We start from the raw sequence: 19,351 nt of genomic DNA on the forward strand, positions 1-19,351 counted from the left end.
GTTACCACAGCTCTGGAAATCCGGATTTGGCCAGCTTTTACCTCCTTTGTGTCATCTTAATTTCTTGTTACCATAACTCTTGGTAACAAGGAATTACCTTTGTAAATGAGATATTTTCTGAAGCTTTTGGCATCTTTGTGAAGTCAAGGCTTCATCATGGCAAAGGGGACAAGGGCAAAGGCTTTAACTAAAGTATGAGTTTTATATTATATTGGTGAGCTGGAAATTGATGGGCAATGGAAAGTTAATTGCAATATGAAGTGGGAGAGGTTTTGAACGTGGGTAGCCAATTCATTCTATCATTCTACACAGAGGAGAGCAAATTTTGGAGAGCTTGGAGCTTGGAGAAGGCCAAGGTGCAGCCAAGCTAAGTGGAGAAGAAGACTTCCACCATTGAAGACTTCAAGCTTTCATCATTTCCAAATCTGTAAACTCTTTCTAGTTATATTTCGAATTTGTGTTTGAAATGATTATGAGGAACTAAACTCCATAGCTAGGGCTTAGGTTGAAGCCCTAAACATGATTACCTTATTGTTTTGATGCTTGAGTGTATGAATTTCTAGATATTGTTGATGAATTCCAATTCACCAAATTAATCTATCCTTGATGTGTGTTTTTCCTTGGTTGGCCATCTTTGAAAGCATGCTTCTTGAGATTGTTGGGATTATGTGTATCTTCATGTTTTCCTAAGCAATAAATGGATGGAGTAAGAACCATCCATGTGAATTGGTTTCTTGAATACCTAATGTAAACACCATGCTATTAGGATTCTTGTGATGTTCATATTCTCTTTGAACTTAATGGGTTCTCCTTGTAATTGAATCGAAGTACGAACCATACCTAGGTTCGGTTATGGGGAGGGCACAAGTATTGTAGCACGAACCATGCACTTTACGTATATTAGAGAGAATCAATGCGTCTTGAGCCACGACCCATGGTCTTGATTGCGAACATCTTCATCAACAAGTTTAGAGTTCATCACTTGAGTATCCATGAACATAGGTAGAATTGTTTAGGGTGGATTCCGAAACCCTAGTGTTTGTTACTTGGTACTTTCACATTTTGATAATTCATCTCTGCCATTCTCATTTAAATTCAAAGTCCATTTACTTTCATGCAATAGAAATAGGTCACTTGAAACAAATCAAAACCCCCCCCTCAATGTGTGTGTGAGTTGTGTGTTCGACACGTGGTGTGTCTTTGTTACTGAAATTTATTTGTTTCCGTAATTGTTTTGGACTTTTGGTCCGCAAGTGTTCTTCCAATTTCTGTGCTGAATCCAACCGTATAAAGAACGTAAATTTTGGACATACGGTTGGAAAGTTATAGGTCAAACACTGGACAGAGGTCGAAACTGGAAAAATAGAGAAACGAATCTGTCCAAATGGTGATAAAAGGGTGATAGAAAGTGCTGTTTGTGTTTTTCTCTAGTTTTCTTGTGTTGTTCCATTTCTTTTACACTTCTTTACTCATTTCTAGTTTCCCTCTTTCATTTGTGCATTTGTGGTGTGTTAAATAAGTGTTCTTTATGTACTCAAATTAGAACTTATAGGAAGCCGACAAGTTCTTCGTGGGATCGACCCCGTACTTACATAATCTATACTTCGATAGATTCGTGCACTTGCGGGTATTTTTAATTGGTTGTTTGCACATTAATTTGTGTCCTCTTAGGAATGCAACATTGCGCGGCTATACTCTTTAAATAAACATTTTAAAGGTCAAGCCGCACGGCAATACTCCAAAATATATATTTTATTAGTAACGCCGAACGGCTATATTGTATAAGTATAATATTTAAGCCGTATAGCCGAACGGCTATACTCTTTAAACATAATATAAAATTAGTTTCTTTACTTGTGTTTTTTAAAATTTACTATATGTAATAAAGTAATATCTTAGTTTTTTTTAAAATTCCTTTAATTAGTAATTATGTTTTAATTATTGATTCATTAGAGAATATTTAAATATTTTACTGATTTAATAAATTACTTAATTAATATTAATTAATTATTATATACAAAATTAGTTTGAGCAAATTCAAGTCTCAAACCAAAAACCCTAGCTTCCGAACTTGTTCCAAAACCTTTCTCAAGCCTCGAACCCTATCCATAAGGCTACTATGTTTTAATTATTATTTACTTAGTGAATAATTAGTATTACAAATATTTATATAAAAAAATTGGAAAAACTTTTTAATTACTATTTATCAAGTAATATAATTCATGAAATTAATTAAAATATTTAATACTAATTATTCACTAAAGAAATAATAATTAAAATATAATTACTAATGAAAGTGATTAAATAAGGCTAAGATATTAGTTAATTACTAATGAAAGTACAGCCCGGATGCTATACTGCAATATAGATAATTTTTACTGTATAGCCGATCGGCTATATGATTTAAATAAACATTTTAAATGTAAAGCCAATCGGCTAGACTCCATAAATAGAAATTTTGTCGGTCTAGCCGTACGGCTATACGCCAAAATAGATATTTTATTAGTAACGCCTCACGGCTACACTGTATAAGTATAATATTTTATTAGTATCGCCGACCGGCTATACTGGTTAAACAGAATATAAAATTAGTTTCTTTACTTTTTTTTTGTGTGGCAAACTTCTTTAATTTAATATATGTAATTAAGTAATATCTTAGTCTTTTTTAATTCCTTTAATTAGTAATTATGTTGTAATTATTGTTTCTATAAAGAATATTTAAATATTTTACTGATTTAATAAATTACTTAATAAATATGAATTAATTATTTTATACACAATTAGTTTGAGCAAATCCAAGTCTTGAACCAAAAACCCCAGCTTCCGAACTTGTTCCAAAACCTTTCTCAAGCCTCGAACCCTATCCACAATCCCACTATCTTTTAATTATTATTTACTTAGTGAATAATTAGTATTAAAATAATTTATTTTAAAAAATATAAACAAATTAATTACTATTTATCAAGTAATATAATTTATGAAGTTAATTAAAATATTTAAAACTAATTATTCACTAAAGAAATAATAATTAAAATATAATTACTAATGAAAGTGATTAAATAAGGCTAAGATATTAGTTAATTACTAATGAAAGTACAGCCCGGATGCTATACTGCAATATAGATAATTTTTACTGTATAGCCGATCGGCTATATGATTTAAATAAACATTTTAAATGTAAAGCCAATCGGCTAGACTCCATAAATAGAAATTTTGTCGGTCTAGCCGTACGGCTATACGCCAAAATAGATATTTTATTAGTAACGCCTCACGGCTACACTGTATAAGTATAATATTTTATCAGTATCGCCGACCGGCTATACTGGTTAAACAGAATATAAAATTAGTTTCTTTACTTTTTTTTTGTGTGGCAAACTTCTTTAATTTAATATATGTAATTAAGTAATATCTTAGTCTTTTTTAATTCCTTTAATTAGTAATTATGTTGTAATTATTGTTTCTATAAAGAATATTTAAATATTTTACTGATTTAATAAATTACTTAATAAATATGAATTAATTATTTTATACACAATTAGTTTGAGCAAATCCAAGTCTTGAACCAAAAACCCCAGCTTCCGAACTTGTTCCAAAACCTTTCTCAAGCCTCGAACCCTATCCACAATCCCACTATCTTTTAATTATTATTTACTTAGTGAATAATTAGTATTAAAATAATTTATTTTAAAAAATATAAACAAATTAATTACTATTTATCAAGTAATATAATTCATGAAATTAATTAAAATATTTAATACTAATTATTCACTAAAGAAATAATAATTAAAATATAATTACTAATGAAAGTGATTAAATAAGGCTAAGATATTAGTTAATTACTAATGAAAGTACAGCCCGGATGCTATACTGCAATATAGATAATTTTTACTGTATAGCCGATCGGCTATATGATTTAAATAAACATTTTAAATGTAAAGCCAATCGGCTAGACTCCATAAATAGAAATTTTGTCGGTCTAGCCGTACGGCTATACGCCAAAATAGATATTTTATTAGTAACGCCTCACGGCTACACTGTATAAGTATAATATTTTATCAGTATCGCCGACCGGCTATACTGGTTAAACAGAATATAAAATTAGTTTCTTTACTTTTTTTTTGTGTGGCAAACTTCTTTAATTTAATATATGTAATTAAGTAATATCTTAGTCTTTTTTAATTCCTTTAATTAGTAATTATGTTGTAATTATTGTTTCTATAAAGAATATTTAAATATTTTACTGATTTAATAAATTACTTAATAAATATGAATTAATTATTTTATACACAATTAGTTTGAGCAAATCCAAGTCTTGAACCAAAAACCCCAGCTTCCGAACTTGTTCCAAAACCTTTCTCAAGCCTCGAACCCTATCCACAATCCCACTATCTTTTAATTATTATTTACTTAGTGAATAATTAGTATTAAAATAATTTATTTTAAAAAATATAAACAAATTAATTACTATTTATCAAGTAATATAATTTATGAAGTTAATTAAAATATTTAAAACTAATTATTCACTAAAGAAATAATAATTAAAATATAATTACTAATGAAAGTGATTAAATAAGGCTAAGATATTAGTTAATTACTAATGAAAGTACAGCCGGTCGGCTATACTCCAATATAGATAATTTTATAGTATAGCCGCGCGGCTATACGCTTTAAATAAACATTTTAAAAGTAAAGCCGGCGGGCTATACCCCATAAATAGAAATTTTATCAGTCAAGCCGAATGGCTATACTCCATAATAGATATTTTATTACTAAAGCCGAACGGCTATACTCTATAAGTAGAATGTTTTAGCAGTATAGCCGCCCGGCTATACCCTTTAAACAGAATATAAAATTAGTTTCTTTACTTTTTTTTGTGTGGCAAACTTCTTTAATTTAATATATGTAATAAAGTAATATCTTAGTATTTTTAAATTCCTTTAATTAGTAATAATGTTTTAATTATTGATTCATTAGAGAATATTTAAATATTTTACTAATTTAATAAATTACTTAATAAATAGTAATAAATTATTATATACAAAATTAGTTTGAGCAAATCCAAGTCTCGAACCAAAAACCCTAGCTTTCGAACTTGTTCCAATACCTTTCTCAAGCCTCGAACCCTCCATAAGCCTACTATGTTTTAATTATTATTTACTTAGCGAATAATTAGTATTAAAATAATTTATTTAAATAAACTAAATAATAATAATGACTATTTATCAAGTAATATAATTTATGAAGTTAATTAAATATTTAAAACTAATTATTCACTAAAGAAATAATTAAAATATAATTACTAATGAAAGTGATTTATTTGCAACATGTGGTTACGAGAGTTTAGAGTTGTTGTTGGCAGCCACCATTTGGTTCAAGAGAGAAAGCTCTCTCCTTTGTTTGGGTGGAGATCATCATTTGAGAGAATCACACTAGTTGTTGATTCCATTTGGTTGTGAGTGATTATTTGCAATGTTCAATCAGGCAAAGAAAAGGGTGAGCTTGTTCAGAAGCCTTAGTAATCGGAGAAACACAGGATAAAGAGTCACATTCAACATCAAGGAACCTAGTTCCCTTTGCCCAAGCCGTTTGCAACTCTAGAAAGACTCCATAACTCAGCCTCCGCAATATTCCCAGTTCCAATATTAGCAGAGAAACCACAAATCCAAGTAGAGTCCCTTAACAAGCCACCAGCAATGATCTTCCAAGAATTGGTTTTGCAGCTGCCATCCACATTCAAATTGTATCTGGCAGAAAGAAGAAGACTCCAATGAACTTGGATGACCTCTCTTGCTGGCTTACAATTAACCATCTTATTTATGTCAAGCCATTCACTAACAAAGGCTCATAAATCAGGTTAAAAATGGAATTACAACGCCATTTCCAGCAGTGAACACAAAGGCCCATGGCAAAACGCTTGGACTTCAGTTGCGATTTTCTAATGGGCAAAATGAAACCCGTCAGATGATCTTCCCAGCTGAATTTGGCCCCGCATCAAAAGCCCTGTATTTAGAGGACCGCAAACAGAAAATTTCCCTAATGGCTCTAGCCTTATATAGACAGCCCAAGAAGAAGTCCCACTTACAAATCCTTCTTGACCTAGCAGATTGACTGGATGGGCTTTGTTCAAATTTAATGGGTTGCAGGGGCGCCATCCAAGTTCAACAATGGGCGGGTCCGGCTTCCTACATAGGATATCTGGGTTAGGCCTTAGATTGACTAGTCCAATAACCATCAAATATCCCTTGGTTTTTACATTCTCCCAATCTCTATCTTCAAGTTTTGTTTTGTTTGTTTTTTCATTCTTTATTAGGTAATCTTGGTTTCCTTGTTTTAGTAGATGGGGATAAGTAGAAGATCCTATTCTCAAGCTTGGTAATTCCACTTGAAAATGACATAGCATTGCTTATGGTTATCTGAAATTGTATGCCCAAAGAAATGAGGAAGTTTTCTCCCTTTCCCTTGCCATTCCTTAGATTTTAATTTTATGATGACAACATAGGTGATGTTTCGTTCAAAGGAATGGAATACTAAAGGCACCAAATTTTAAATCTTTAACTCAAAATTTAGAATTATGGATTATGGACATAAGATTAAAACTCCTTTTAAGGAGTTTAAGGATTTTAGCCTTCTTCTTTTTTTAAAAAAAAGATTTAGAAATATAATCAAGACCGCCTCAAAACTCCTCAAGGAGTGCTCACCTCACATATAGTGATGAAAACTCTAAAAGTCGAAAAAAGTGGCGGAAACGGAAAGTCTTGAATATGTCCGAGACTTTGCTAGTTTTCTATTTATTTAATTTTTCATTTTTAGATTAGTAATTTTTAAATTATTTTTTGCCTTTAATTTAAGAATTTATATCAATTTGTCCATGGAGTATTATGTCGACACGTGCCAATGTCTGTTTGTTTTGCTCATTTAATAAATTTCCTGCGTGGTTGGTATTGAAAAATCCTTTTTTCACTTTTTTTTCAATGCCATAAAATCTCGAAGGCTGCCGTGGTCTAACTAAGCACTTGAAAAAATATTTCATTATTCAGAAGACAAGTCGTTTTCCTCCACAAGTGCCAAACTTATATAAGTCTCTCTGCCTGATCACGGAATGTCCATAGGCATCTCCGCATCTCCCCAAACGAATCTCTCCTCTCAATTTCCAAGCTATTTTAGCAACCGACGTCCAGTTTTCTCTTGTGGGTTTTTATCAATCCCCAAGAAAACCCAGTCATTGACAAAACTCCTTGGCTTCTCATAATCCAAACACTCATTTTTGGAATTTATTCCTAACGACAATTGTTTCATTTCTGATTATCACCGCTCGAATATACTATATAAAGCAAACACTAAAAACCCATCTGAGCCAGAAGAATCTTCTTCTGGGGCTGCTTTGATTTTTCTCAGCTGGTGGTTCTTCAATTTTCAGGTACGTTTTCTCATCTGGGTTTTTCTCGTTGAGCTTTGCTTTCCCACAATTATGCAAATGATTGTTATTAGATTGTTGATGTTGTATGCCGCTTGGTTTCCAAGAAAATGCAGCAAAAGAAAAAGGAAAATAAATTAAGAATAAATTCTTTTTGTTGGGTTTTATGTTCTATCTGCAATTGTTGAAAGCTCAATTCAAAAAGGGAAAATTTGATGCAATATTGGATCTTTTGTCTTCCATGCAATGAAATATCAATGCTTTAGAATCTGGGTTTATTTCTTGGTATCTTATAATTTTCATTTTTTTGGGGTCAACTTTGGCAACCAAAAAGAGCATTTTTCTTTTTGTAAGTGTAACATTGGGTGCTTGTGGTTGAACAGAAAATGGGCAGTGAGATCCAGAATTTTGAAGATTCAAAACTGTCATCTGAAGTAATGGAGGACCATCAGGCATGTTCACCGAAGGAAGGTAAAGGAAAGCGGCTGTGGAAGAAGGTGAAGTATCAGCTGGTTGAGTACCACACTTTACCCAACTACTTAAGGGACAACGAGTACATTTTGGGCCATTACCGGTCCGAATGGCCGTTGAAGCAGGTCTTGCTTAGTATGTTTACTATCCACAATGAGACGCTAAATGTTTGGACGTAAGGCCCCTATCCTGTATATGAGTCATTTTTTCGATACATAAATGGGTTTTATATGATTCTTTTGTTTGTACCTATAATTTGTTTAATAGGTCTGTCGCCTTCAGATAACAGTTATTAATTTGGTGCTTAATTCAAATAGTTTCTATATTTTCCCCCTTGAAGTATATAATATTTAATGGAAGTTACATTTGTGAATTATAATGAGAAAGTAAAAACTGTTTAAAATATTGTTATTTCTTCTCAAGTTTATTAAAGTGGATTAGACTGTATGGCATTTTAGTTCGAAAACAAATTAGCTGAAAATGTCTTCCATATTTCATTGTCAAACCTACGGCGTTTCACTAATGTAGAAGTATGCCTCCTTGTCTTTTTTTCCAGAGGTCTCCTGTTAGTTGTCTTTAACTTTTATGCACATAACGTTTTGGTAACTGAAATGTAGGAACTCAAAGGGCATAAACTTCAACACTTGACAATCTCATTTCTCTAACAAATTATTACTTTCACAGGCATTTGATCGGGTTCTTCCTTTTTCTCTCCCTGACCATATACACTGCAGTGAAGCTTCCAGAGGTCGTTGATCTTCATGCTCTACAGCATTTTCCTGATGTGCTGAAAAAAGCTGATTTGCATAAATTACATGAAGAATTCATGACATGCCTCCCTTCCTTACCCAACATGCCTGATCTGAACAGACTTAGAGAAGAGTTGAAGACTTCATTACCTTCAATCGATCTGCTGCCGTCACTCTCTGGTTGGCATGTCATGGAACTTCTGAATAATTGTTTGCCTCAACGATTCTCCCATGGCAACCAAACTGATGTTTGTGTTCTGGTACTCTTTAGCCCTAGAACGAATGATGTTAACTTATCATAACATTGCTGATATTATTTGTTATATTATTAATTATCTTTTAGGCGTTTAGAGTTTTCCATCATGTTCTCTAAGCTGAACCTGTTTGTATGGGAATTTCTTGCATTCAGTGGTCTCTAATGTCTGATGTCAAGGAATCCTCAAAGTACAGAAAACTTAGAAAACAAGTTAAAAACGCAGAAATCATCTATTGCTCCAAAATTGCAGGATTTGAAGACCGAATTAAATCATTTACTCTTCCATCTTTTTTGTTTGTAAACTCTAATGGGTTTGACAAAGATGTCCTCATCAATGTCACTCTGTGCTGAAATGACACTTTTTCTCCTGATTTTCTTAATTATCAACAGGATCATCTCTTTTCTTTTTTGGGTTCTGCAAACAATTGATCTACTGTTGTTATAGTTGTCATATGCGTATAATATAACCCATGTGATAGTGCCCCTGGAATTACTTTTGAAGTTGAATTACCTCTTCATGGTTTTCTGTCAAATAGCTTATGCTAAATAGGGTCATGCATCCTTGAATGAACATTTAACTGTTACTTTCTTCTCCAACCCAATAGGAGCAACAAATGGCTTATTTATAGTTGAAATAATTTTATATTTTGGCTACTCAAATTATCGTATAATTGTCCATGTAAGATGACATGCGAGAAAGTTGAGCATACTCTGCATTGATAGTTGCGTCCTATTTCCTAAATGGTTGACATCTAGTGCTGGATGCATTCTTAATGTTGAGCAGTTTACAATTTTCTTATGCGACTAATGGTACTACAGTACTAGTTGCAATGAATCAATTGCCCCTTGAAGAAATGTATTAAATTGAACACAGACGCACAAACACACACAATCTTATTGTGTGAGTTCACTTTCCATTAAATCTACTTTCCATTGTCAATGTTAATGTTTATTAGGAGATGTATCCAGCTAATAGCTTTCTTTGTATTTGTTGTTCTGAATATTGCAGAGTAGCATGAAGGAGGATTTAGCGAACATAATAGCACCACTTATGCTGAGGCCAATCACACGATGGCCATTCTTTGCTTTCTTGGGAGGAGCCATGTTTTGCTTGTTGTCCAGCAGTGCATGCCATCTTCTCTCTTGCCATTCTGAGCGAATGTCATATATCATGCTCAGACTGGACTATGCTGGAATTGCAGCCCTTATATCCACCTCATTTTACCCCCTTGTCTACTACTCCTTCATGTGTAACCCTTTCTTCTGCAACCTGTACATGGGATTTATAACCCTCTTGGGAATTGCTACAGTATTGGTTTCCCTCATACCAGTCTTTCAGAATCCTGAATATCGTATTGTTCGTGTATCTCTATTTTTAAGCATGGGCATGTCTGGGATTTTACCTGTTATGCACAAGCTTGTCTTGTTTTCTGATCAACCTGAGGCACTCCACACAACTGGGTATGAGATTCTAATGGGGGCTCTCTATGGGGTTGGAGCCTTGGTTTATGCCACAAGGGTTCCAGAACGATGGATGCCTGGGAAATTCGACATTGCAGGGCACAGCCACCAATTGTTTCACATATTAGTAGTGGCAGGCGCGTACACTCATTACCGTGCGGGGCTTGTTTACCTCAAATGGCGCGATCTAGAAGGTTGCTGAATTAGTAAATTAGGGAGATGGCCTCTAGTGTACTAGTGGGTGAGGTCTTTTGTTTGTTGTTCTTCTTTGTGTAGCTGAAGACTGAAGTTGGTGTAGTGTAGTTATGTGATTGCCCATTGTCACTCTGTAAATTCAAGCACAATGTTAAACGTTGTGCTTGGTTCCAAAGAAAAAAAAATATTATTTGTCAGAAATTGAAAAAAATAATTGTCTTAGAGTATTTAGCCGGACGTGTGTAGAACAACTTGTAAGTTGTAATGTTCGTATCAAAATCCAATATAATAAAGACGCCGGCTTCCCTCTAGTTTGTATTTTAAATTTAATATTTTTTCTTTCTAACTTTTGAAGCTTATTAGGATAGCCCAGAAAATGGGAAAAAAAAAGAAGAAAAATATTTGCTTTCATTGAGAGTTGAACTCAAGACCTCCCGCTTACTAAACGGGTGCTCTAACCAACTGAGCTATGAAAGCTTCTTGTTCACATAACCACGAGCAGTTAATTTAAAATAATTGATACTTGGGCCTGTGGGCCATTATGTCAGACGGACAGAGACAGAACATTTACGCGTGTCGTTTTCCCTGGTGGCCCGTGGAGTCATCGTGCAAGTAAGTAGAAAAGGAAAAATTGTAAAAGCAAATGAGAAGCATGAAAAGCATGAAGTTGTTGGTGATAAATAACAAGCAACGATTTCGTAATAACTTATGTAATCTGCAGCTTTGGACATTCACACAATTAGCTCAAGACTTAAAGATTTCCCTCCTTTTTGGGGGTGTGTGGAGAAAGTTTCTGAAGATAAAAATGCATATCTAATTATATAATTAACTGATTTGATCTTTTAGCTGATTTCAGTATATCTTTAAAGATACAAATGAAATGATCAATTTATTGCAAATGCAATGTCTACAAAGTTGTCCTAATAAACTTAAAAAGTTTAGCAGTGAAATTAGTATAGGAGATAATCTATGTTGTTGATTTTTTTCTAAAGTAAAATTATAGGGTTAAAGCCTCATGCCCTACAGAAATTTTTTGGCTCCTAGCGCATTATGTTCTATGTGATGAATCAATATTTTACTTATCATGATGAAGTTTCAAATTTAAAGTAACATTCTGATAGTCTTAAAATCACTCAAATTACTCTAAATGACAGTGTAAAACACATTAGATCAATCATATAACATTGCAATAATTACCCACCATATTTGCCTCCATTGCTTTTAGGAAAACAATCCCTGTCTCCCATAAACGTCTTCCAAAACATAAATTCATTTTAGGCAAGTGTCACTTCCCTCCCAAGCCACACCCAAAATCGAAAATCCCCAAACCCTATTTCTCTATCTTAAAAAAGAAGTCTTGCCCAGTTTCCCTCACACTAATTTTCTCAGCCCCAAAACAACTTTTATGGCGAAAACGACCCCTCAAACAAAACCCTGTGCAGACGGGTTTTGTTTTCTCGCTGGCCTCTTCTTCGGCCTTTTTGGTTTCTGGTCCCTAACCCTTTTCCATTACAAACGCCATTTTGGCTTCATCCCTTTTTCTGCAAAAGCCTCAGATTACGGGGCGGAGGCTCCGTTTCTCCATTCCGACCCGCCCCATGAAACCTTCTACGACGACCCGGAACTGAGCTATTTCGTAGAGAAGCCGGTCAATAACTGGGACCAGAAGCGGCGCGTTTGGCTAGACCTTCACCCGTCATTCACCGCCGGGTCACGAGATCGGGTCCTCCTTGTCACCGGATCGCAGCCGTCCGTTTGTAAGAACCCGATTGGCGACCATCTCCTTCTGAGGTTCTTCAAGAACAAGGTGGACTATTGTCGTCTCCATGGCCACGACATTTTCTACAACGACGCATACTTGCATCCCAAGATGGACTCTTATTGGGCCAAGCTACCGATAATTCGGGCCGCGATGCTGGCCCACCCGGAAGCCGAATGGATCTGGTGGATGGACTCTGACGCCGTGTTCACCGACATGGAGTTTAAGGTTCCGCTGGGCCGGTACAAAGACCACAATTTTGTGGTCCATGGTTGGCCCAATATGGTTTACGAGGATAAGAACAAAAGTTGGACCGGGCTCAATGCCGGCGTGTTGTTAATCCGAAACTGTCAATGGTCCATGGCTTTGATTGATGTATGGGCCTCGATGGGCCCATTGAGCCCGGATTTTGAGAGGTGGGGCCAGATCTTAACATCGGTATTTAAAGACAAGTTATTCCCGGTCTCGGACGATCAATCGTCTCTGATTTATTTACTCTTTACGAATAAGGAGAAGTGGGGGGACAAGACTTATTTAGAAGGAGAGTATAATTTGGAAGGTTATTGGTTAGCTTTAGTTGGGAAATACGATACCCTGACCGAGAGTTATATTAAGATGGAGCGAAATGAGGGCGTTTTAAAGAGGAGACATGCAGAGAAAGTGAATGAGTGGTATGATGCGAAGAGAGAAACATATCTCAAGGGGCGTGAGAGGAGACCTTTCGTAACACATTTTACAGGTTGCCAACCGTGTAGCGGAGAGCACAATCTACAATATTCAGCCGATTCGTGTTGGAATGAGATGAAGAGGGCTTTGAATTATGCAGATAATCAAGTGCTTAAGAACTATGGTTTTGTGCATCCGGAATTGAGTTCGTCAGACGTTTCTGTTGTAAGGAGTTAATCTTCAAATATTATAATCTAATCATAATATTTTTATTTTAACTTATGATCCTTAGAACCCGTAGAGTGGACCCGCGAAGCCTCTAATATATTGTCAAATTGGAAATGCTGCCAAATTAGAGAGAAAACAAAAACTTGGTGAATAGAAAAACACATGAGTTTGGTGGCCTATATATGCTTATAGATGAACGAGTTGTTTATGTTAATAAAATGAATTAAAATATTAGGGCATTAGATTAGAGAGGCAAAGTATAAACAAACTACTTATATGGAAGGCATTAAGTTGTGAATCTTCTGACACTCGTATCTGCTCTCTTTGTGTTTATCATTGTTTACATGGTTACTGTAAGGCTTTACTGTTTAGCTTACTAAAATACCAATGCAGATTATTTATTTTCTAATTTTTTTAACATTATCTTTTATCTATGAGTGAGACTATGACACTTCTTCCAGTTGGGGAATTTTCCATGTGCTAACCATTTTCTAGGGAGATTTTTTTTCTTTTTTTAGTAGAATGGATGGAACAATGGAAAGACGAAAGAGTCACTCCTCCTGATTTGCACATATACAAAAATAACCTGTTATGTAAACATTTTTCGACAACGTGTCAAATTTCAATGTGACAGACAGAAAGAACTAACTCTTTTCATAAATCATGCATAGTATTTTCCCGTGCCGTCTTGTTGATATGGTGTATGAACTATTAAAACTACATGTGTAGTTCAATTTGTTACAATACATAGTTGAACCAACCAATTATAAACTAATGTAGGACAAAATATAGATAAATTCCTACAAATAAAAAATAAAGAAAATAACTTGGTTCAAATAGATATACTGTGCCGTCTCATTCTCATGGAAGAAGTTCAACAACACACAAAATATTTTGGTGCCATCGTGCCCACCACCATTATTCAAACTTTTTAAATATAAGGGCTTTTATATTTATTATTATTATTTTAATTAATAACACTTCCAAAATTAATCAACCACTCAATGGTTACAACATAACATGTTTTTATTTATTTATTTGGTTTCTGTTCTATGAGTTTGAGTTGAATATCTCCTATGTACTCTTTTATATATTTTAGTTAATTATATCTTTTTGCTTTAATTTCCAGATATCTTCTAAGTGTTGGTCTTAGTTTCTGGCCTATATTTTTTTGGTTTGATTTTGTCTTTTAGAATGATTTGTAAGCTGATGGATGGTGATAACCAAATGGGTTTATGATCAACTATATTATAACTTAAAGCAATCGACCTGTAAATTTCATCGCTTTTTCTTAAAAAAAAAGTTTGGAATCCATTTTTTGAAAAAGTGTATATCAAATAGCAAAGGACTGACTAGTGTAGTGTAGGTTTAGAGCAATTATTCCCTTGAGAAAAAGTCGTGGGTTCGAGTCCTAGCATCCGCATTGTGTGTGAGTGTAGTATACTATCGTCCCTCTTAACATGAAATGTCCTTACAAAATAAGCTATTACGTATATATTTTTAAATTTTTTATTCGACGAGGTATCAAACTTCAATGTGACATATAAGAACTAACTCTTTCCATAAATCGAGCATTGTATTTTCCAAATAGATAACCATGTCGTCATGTTGATATGGTGTACGAACTATTGAAAATACATGTGTAGTTCAATTTGTTACCACCAATTATAAACTAATGTAGGATAAAATATGGGTAAATTCCTACAAAGAAAAATAAAGAAAATGACTTGGTTCAAAATTGGCAAGAAATCGAGCTAGGCATGAAAGTTATACTCAAATATTGATTATGGCGTTAAAAACGATTTATTGTTTGAATTTGCGGATTGCTTGAGCAAATTTAAATGAGTATGTTTCTGGTGAGGAAAATATTTTATTTAATATTTGTTTATAATTTTAGAATAAGTTACCATTTGTGATATTATTTTCCCGATATGATTTTAAGATTAAGATTTAAACTGTGTTCTTATTAGTTAAGTTTAGGATTATTATGGAACTTTAGGATTTGCCAATTATTAAGGTTTTGAGTTTACTATTTAAACAACCCATGAGCTTGTATTTGTAATATTATTCATATTATTATCATAAAGTCATTGCGATTTTATGATTTTTTTTTATTGATTTCAATTAGTTAATTTCAGGGGTAAAATGCTAATCAGAGATTATTGGCCACTCTTAATTGTAATATCAAATTCCTTCCCTTTAAGTTTTGGACTATATACTTTGGAGGGATTATAAACAAGGTCCACGTTCTCTTACTGCCTCCTCAAAATGACCATAATACCCTCAACCTCTCTGATAAAACGCAGCAATACTGTGTAAAACTGTAAGCATTGGTGTTGGTCACGAAAGTGAAACCGCCAATTGTAATTTCGAACCCAAAAGTGTCGGTTCATAATTACATAATCCAGGTGTCACCTTGAACAAGACTTGACCAGACAAGGGACCCTCGTACTGCCGTTGATCACGTTGAAGCCCTCTCTCCTGCCTGCCTGCCTTGTGGCGCACTTTAGCATCTTCTGCGCTTCAAAACCGACTGTGCACACTCCCTTTAAGTTCCCACTTAAAAAACTTAAACCCTCTGCTAAGCATATCTATCTACACACCTGCAGAGAGACCAGAATAGAAGCTTAAAGAAACTTCATCCATCCATCCATCCATCCATGGCCGCCAAACGACCCCGTTGAGAACCCAATCTCAGCCACACACAGCTATAATGCTCTCGCCTGAGCTCCCTCCAATGTCGAAACCCTCTCCCAGAACCAAGCCCTCTTCTTGGCTCGCCGATAGCTTGCTCTTCTTCAGCGGTGCATTTCTCGCTCTCCTCGTCCTCTTCACTTTTTACTCCTTCGTAAGCACTTATTCATCCCCCAATTTCGGCCGTACGGTCACTTCTCCGCCGCCCACCGCCGAACCCGATCAATGCGCCGACGATGCTAACCTACGCCGCGACCCGCCGGACCCTACCTTTTACGACGACCGAGAAGTCCGGTACACGCTCGGGGACCCGGTTCAGAACTGGGACGAGAAGCGGCAGCAGTGGCTGCTGCTTCACCCCTCGCTCGCCGCCGGAGCAGGGGAGAGGATTCTGATGGTGACGGGATCTCAGCCGGCCGCGTGTCGCAATCCTATCGGCGATCATCTCCTCTTGCGGTTCTTCAAGAACAAGGTGGACTACTGTAGACTCCACGGGCACGAAATCTTCTACAACAACGCACTGCTGCACCCGCGGATGGGCAGCTACTGGGCCAAGCTGCCCGTAATCCGGGCCGCCATGGTGGCCCACCCGGAGGCCGAGTGGATCTGGTGGGTTGACTCGGATGCGTTGTTCACCGACATGGAGTTCAAGCTCCCTTTGGACCGGTACAAGAACCACAACCTCGTCGTCCACGGCTGGGCCCACCTGGTCGTGGAGACGCACAGTTGGACGGGGCTCAACGCCGGCGTGTTCTTGATCAGGAACTGCCAGTGGACCATGGATTTTCTCGAGGTGTGGGCCAGCATGGGCCCACAGACCCCGGACTACGAGAAATGGGGAGAAACCCTCCGGTCAACGTTCAAGGACAAGGCGTTCCCGGAGTCAGACGATCAGACGGGCCTCGCTTACTTGATCTACAAGGAGAAGGAAAAGTGGGGGAAGAAGATTTATCTGGAAAGCGAGTATTATTTCGAAGGGTATTGGGCGGAGATCGTCGGGACGCTTGACAAGATTGAGGACCGGTACGCGGAGATAGAGAGAGGGGAGGAGGACAATGCGGTGCGTCTAAGGAGGCGGCACGCGGAGAAGGTGAGCGAGCAATACGGTGCGTTTAGGGAGGAGTATTTGAGTGAGGCGGGGTACGGGAGAGGGAGCTGGAGGCGACCGTTCATCACGCACTTCACCGGATGCCAGCCGTGCAGTGGGAGGCACAACGAGATGTACACGGGGAATACGTGTTGGGATGGGATGGAGAAAGCGTTGAATTTCGCTGAGAATCAGGTGCTTCGCAAATACGGTTACGTGCACCCGAGCACACTGGATCGTGCGGTCTCTCCCGTGCCGTTTGATTACCCGTCCGAGTAAGATTAGCCCATCAATTCAAGTCATCATAGGGTCACTTTGAAAAAGAAAGGTACGTAAGTGCTTTTGCTTTTGCTTATTCTGCTTTTGGGGTTTGCTTAATTAATTAATTAATTAATTAGCTTTTTAGCTGAGCAAAAGCCAAAGGTGTTTGGCTTGTTGGTGGGTTTTAGATTTTTCAAGCGATGCATGATGGCAGCATGATTTTCAACTTTTCATAGGTGATGATGAAAGCAAGCATAGCATTATAATGTGTGTTTGCCTTTGTTGTGTTGTGACTTAAAGTTAAAACTGTGGTCTAAATAGCACACAAGAAAATGACTAAAATATGGATTTGGATTTGTTCAGTTGAGAAGTTGGAGCTTCACACATAAAAGGTATCTGGGCAGTTGTTTCTAGATGATGACAATTTGAGGACCATGATGACATCTAAATTTGCTGGGAACTTATGATGGTGTTTCATATTTTGATTCTTGATTATAGGAACTCTGGCTCTTCATGGTATATGCGCTATGCGAAGCTTCCGATAATTCCTGGACTACTGTCACTTTTCGGTAGCAGGTAGCAGATAATTCCCGGACCAGTATCATTTCCGGTCACGTACCGACATGTTATGTATGAGGCTAGTCTAGCAATATGCAGACATTTTCATTCTCCAGTTTATATTTAGAATTCACTTCAACATTTTCCATTTCTGGTTCTTAGTGCATGATTATTTACATGTATTCGGGATGTGTAGAGAAGTATCGAGTGCATCTCCCGCTTAAATTTTCAGTAATTCTTGTAAATCCAAATGTTACTATGTACTTTTCTCAACAACAACAAAAAAAAGTTACTATGTACTTAGCCTAGAATGTAATAAATTGGGTTGAGAAACATTGGAAGCTCAACCCTTTATAGAACCGAGCTTAAGCATTTGTGCGCATCATTTTGGTATACATTTCAATTTTCAGTATCCAAAGAAGTATACAAATCATAATAAAGTCGTCCCAAGACATCAATCATTCATTTTCGTGACATTGTAAGCTAATTTTTTCTAACGACCGTGCAAACTTCTAGTAAGAAAAAATTGACAGTGCAAAATTGCCCGCCCTTCAATCTTGCTCTCTTTCCCTGGCCAGCTTCTTTGCCTTCCTCCTTTGCTTTACCTTGTTCTGATTACTGCAAGCAGGTGGCTCATCTCCTGAACAAACCCAGCCTCGTGTGAATTTTCAGTTTCCACTTCGTCATATAAAATTGTCAAAAACAGAACCCATAATTTAAAAAACGCAACAGCAAATATGAAAAAAATTTCTAACCTGGTTTCTCGACGATAGCAGCATCAGGTTCCTCAGAGGCATTACATCGAACACCTTGAGCTTCATTTTCACCTTGATCGACGGTTGGAGGTAAAAGGGGCCCAATAAGTCCCCTACGGCGGGAAGCATCTTCCTTGAGCTTCTTCTTGCGGAGTCTCTTCCGCTGAGCCCTTGTCTGAGGCTCACTTTCACCATTACCATCATCATCACCGCTCGTCGTTGCAGACCCACTTTCCCCCAAGTCTTCTTCAAAATCTTGAAGTAAAATGCTCAATGGCACGTCCTCATCTTTTGGCTGTAAACAATTTTATCCTAAGTTACAATGAAAAAGTTGCAGAAAAATTATAAAAAAGATTAGAGAGAGAGAAAGAGAGAGTGTGTGTGTACTGGTGGTGATGATGGAGGGGAAGGAGGCGGGAAAAGTGTGTTGAGGACAGCTTCATTGAACTTGCGTCTCTTCTCTTCCCTGCGCATCTTGATGAAAAAAATAACCAAAAACCACTGAAATTACTTGGTTCTTAGCTTTAAAGAAGAAACGATTTACGACACGCTGTTTGGGATCGTTTCTCTGGAAGTTATAGTTTGGCTTTTGTTTTCTAAGCTCTGGTTTCCAGCTTATACTCTGCTGCAGCTTTTAAATTCAATGAATTTTTATGGTTGAAATCTAATGAAAGAATGAGGGAGAAATGAGTGCCAGAAGACTATTTTTTTTTTTGGTCGAAGCCAGATGACTATTTTGGAGTGTTAAAACAAGGATACTACTTGCCTCCTTACATGTACCCCTTCATGCAAATCGT

The 19,351-nt window shown here is 36.4% G+C and overlaps 3 protein-coding genes, 1 non-coding gene and 1 pseudogene across 6 annotated transcripts; 3 read left to right on the top strand and 2 right to left on the bottom strand.

Moving 5' to 3' along the window:
* The first annotated feature begins 7,050 nt into the window (after positions 1-7,050).
* On the top strand, positions 7,051-10,857 carry LOC110749693 (heptahelical transmembrane protein 4). Of its 2 annotated transcripts, none has more exons than XM_021949850.2 (4): positions 7,051-7,417; positions 7,798-8,060; positions 8,570-8,882; positions 9,900-10,857. In XM_021949850.2, exons 2-4 carry the CDS (start codon positions 7,801-7,803, stop codon positions 10,551-10,553), a joined length of 1,227 nt encoding a protein of 408 aa, XP_021805542.2. In that variant the 5' UTR covers positions 7,051-7,417; positions 7,798-7,800; the 3' UTR covers positions 10,554-10,857. The 2 variants fall into 2 exon arrangements, with proteins under 2 accessions (XP_021805542.2, XP_021805541.2); XM_021949849.2 differs by having other exon boundaries at positions 7,054-7,417; positions 8,570-8,894.
* A 92-nt stretch (positions 10,858-10,949) lies between these two features.
* On the bottom strand, positions 10,950-11,023 carry TRNAT-AGU (transfer RNA threonine (anticodon AGU)). The gene has a single exon. It is a non-coding gene; the product is annotated as a tRNA-Thr (tRNA).
* Positions 11,024-11,796: 773 nt separating this feature from the next.
* Positions 11,797-13,249, top strand: LOC110749698 (glycosyltransferase 6 pseudogene; annotated as a pseudogene).
* A 2,354-nt stretch (positions 13,250-15,603) lies between these two features.
* On the top strand, positions 15,604-18,181 carry LOC110749688 (galactomannan galactosyltransferase 1). Of its 2 annotated transcripts, XR_015836503.1 has the most exons (3): positions 15,604-17,308; positions 17,605-17,633; positions 17,740-18,181. XR_015836503.1 is itself a non-coding variant. In XM_021949844.2 (2 exons), exon 1 carries the CDS (start codon positions 15,913-15,915, stop codon positions 17,257-17,259), a length of 1,347 nt encoding a protein of 448 aa, XP_021805536.2. In that variant the 5' UTR covers positions 15,606-15,912; the 3' UTR covers positions 17,260-17,308; positions 17,740-18,181. The 2 variants fall into 2 exon arrangements, 1 of the variants encoding a protein (XP_021805536.2); XM_021949844.2 differs by lacking the exon at positions 17,605-17,633 and having other exon boundaries at positions 15,606-17,308.
* LOC110749689 (uncharacterized) lies at positions 17,819-19,325 on the bottom strand. The gene is made up of 3 exons (XM_021949845.2): positions 18,942-19,325; positions 18,555-18,849; positions 17,819-18,439 (listed from the first exon to the last, which is right to left on the bottom strand). Exons 1-3 carry the CDS (start codon positions 19,026-19,028, stop codon positions 18,351-18,353), a joined length of 471 nt encoding a protein of 156 aa, XP_021805537.2. The 5' UTR covers positions 19,029-19,325; the 3' UTR covers positions 17,819-18,350.
* Between the last annotated feature and the right edge of the window lie 26 nt (positions 19,326-19,351).

The sequence above is a fragment of the Prunus avium genome, chromosome 6 (assembly GCF_965620075.1).
Source record: "Prunus avium chromosome 6, drPruAviu1.hap1.1, whole genome shotgun sequence".
NCBI lineage: Eukaryota > Viridiplantae > Streptophyta > Magnoliopsida > Rosales > Rosaceae > Prunus > Prunus avium.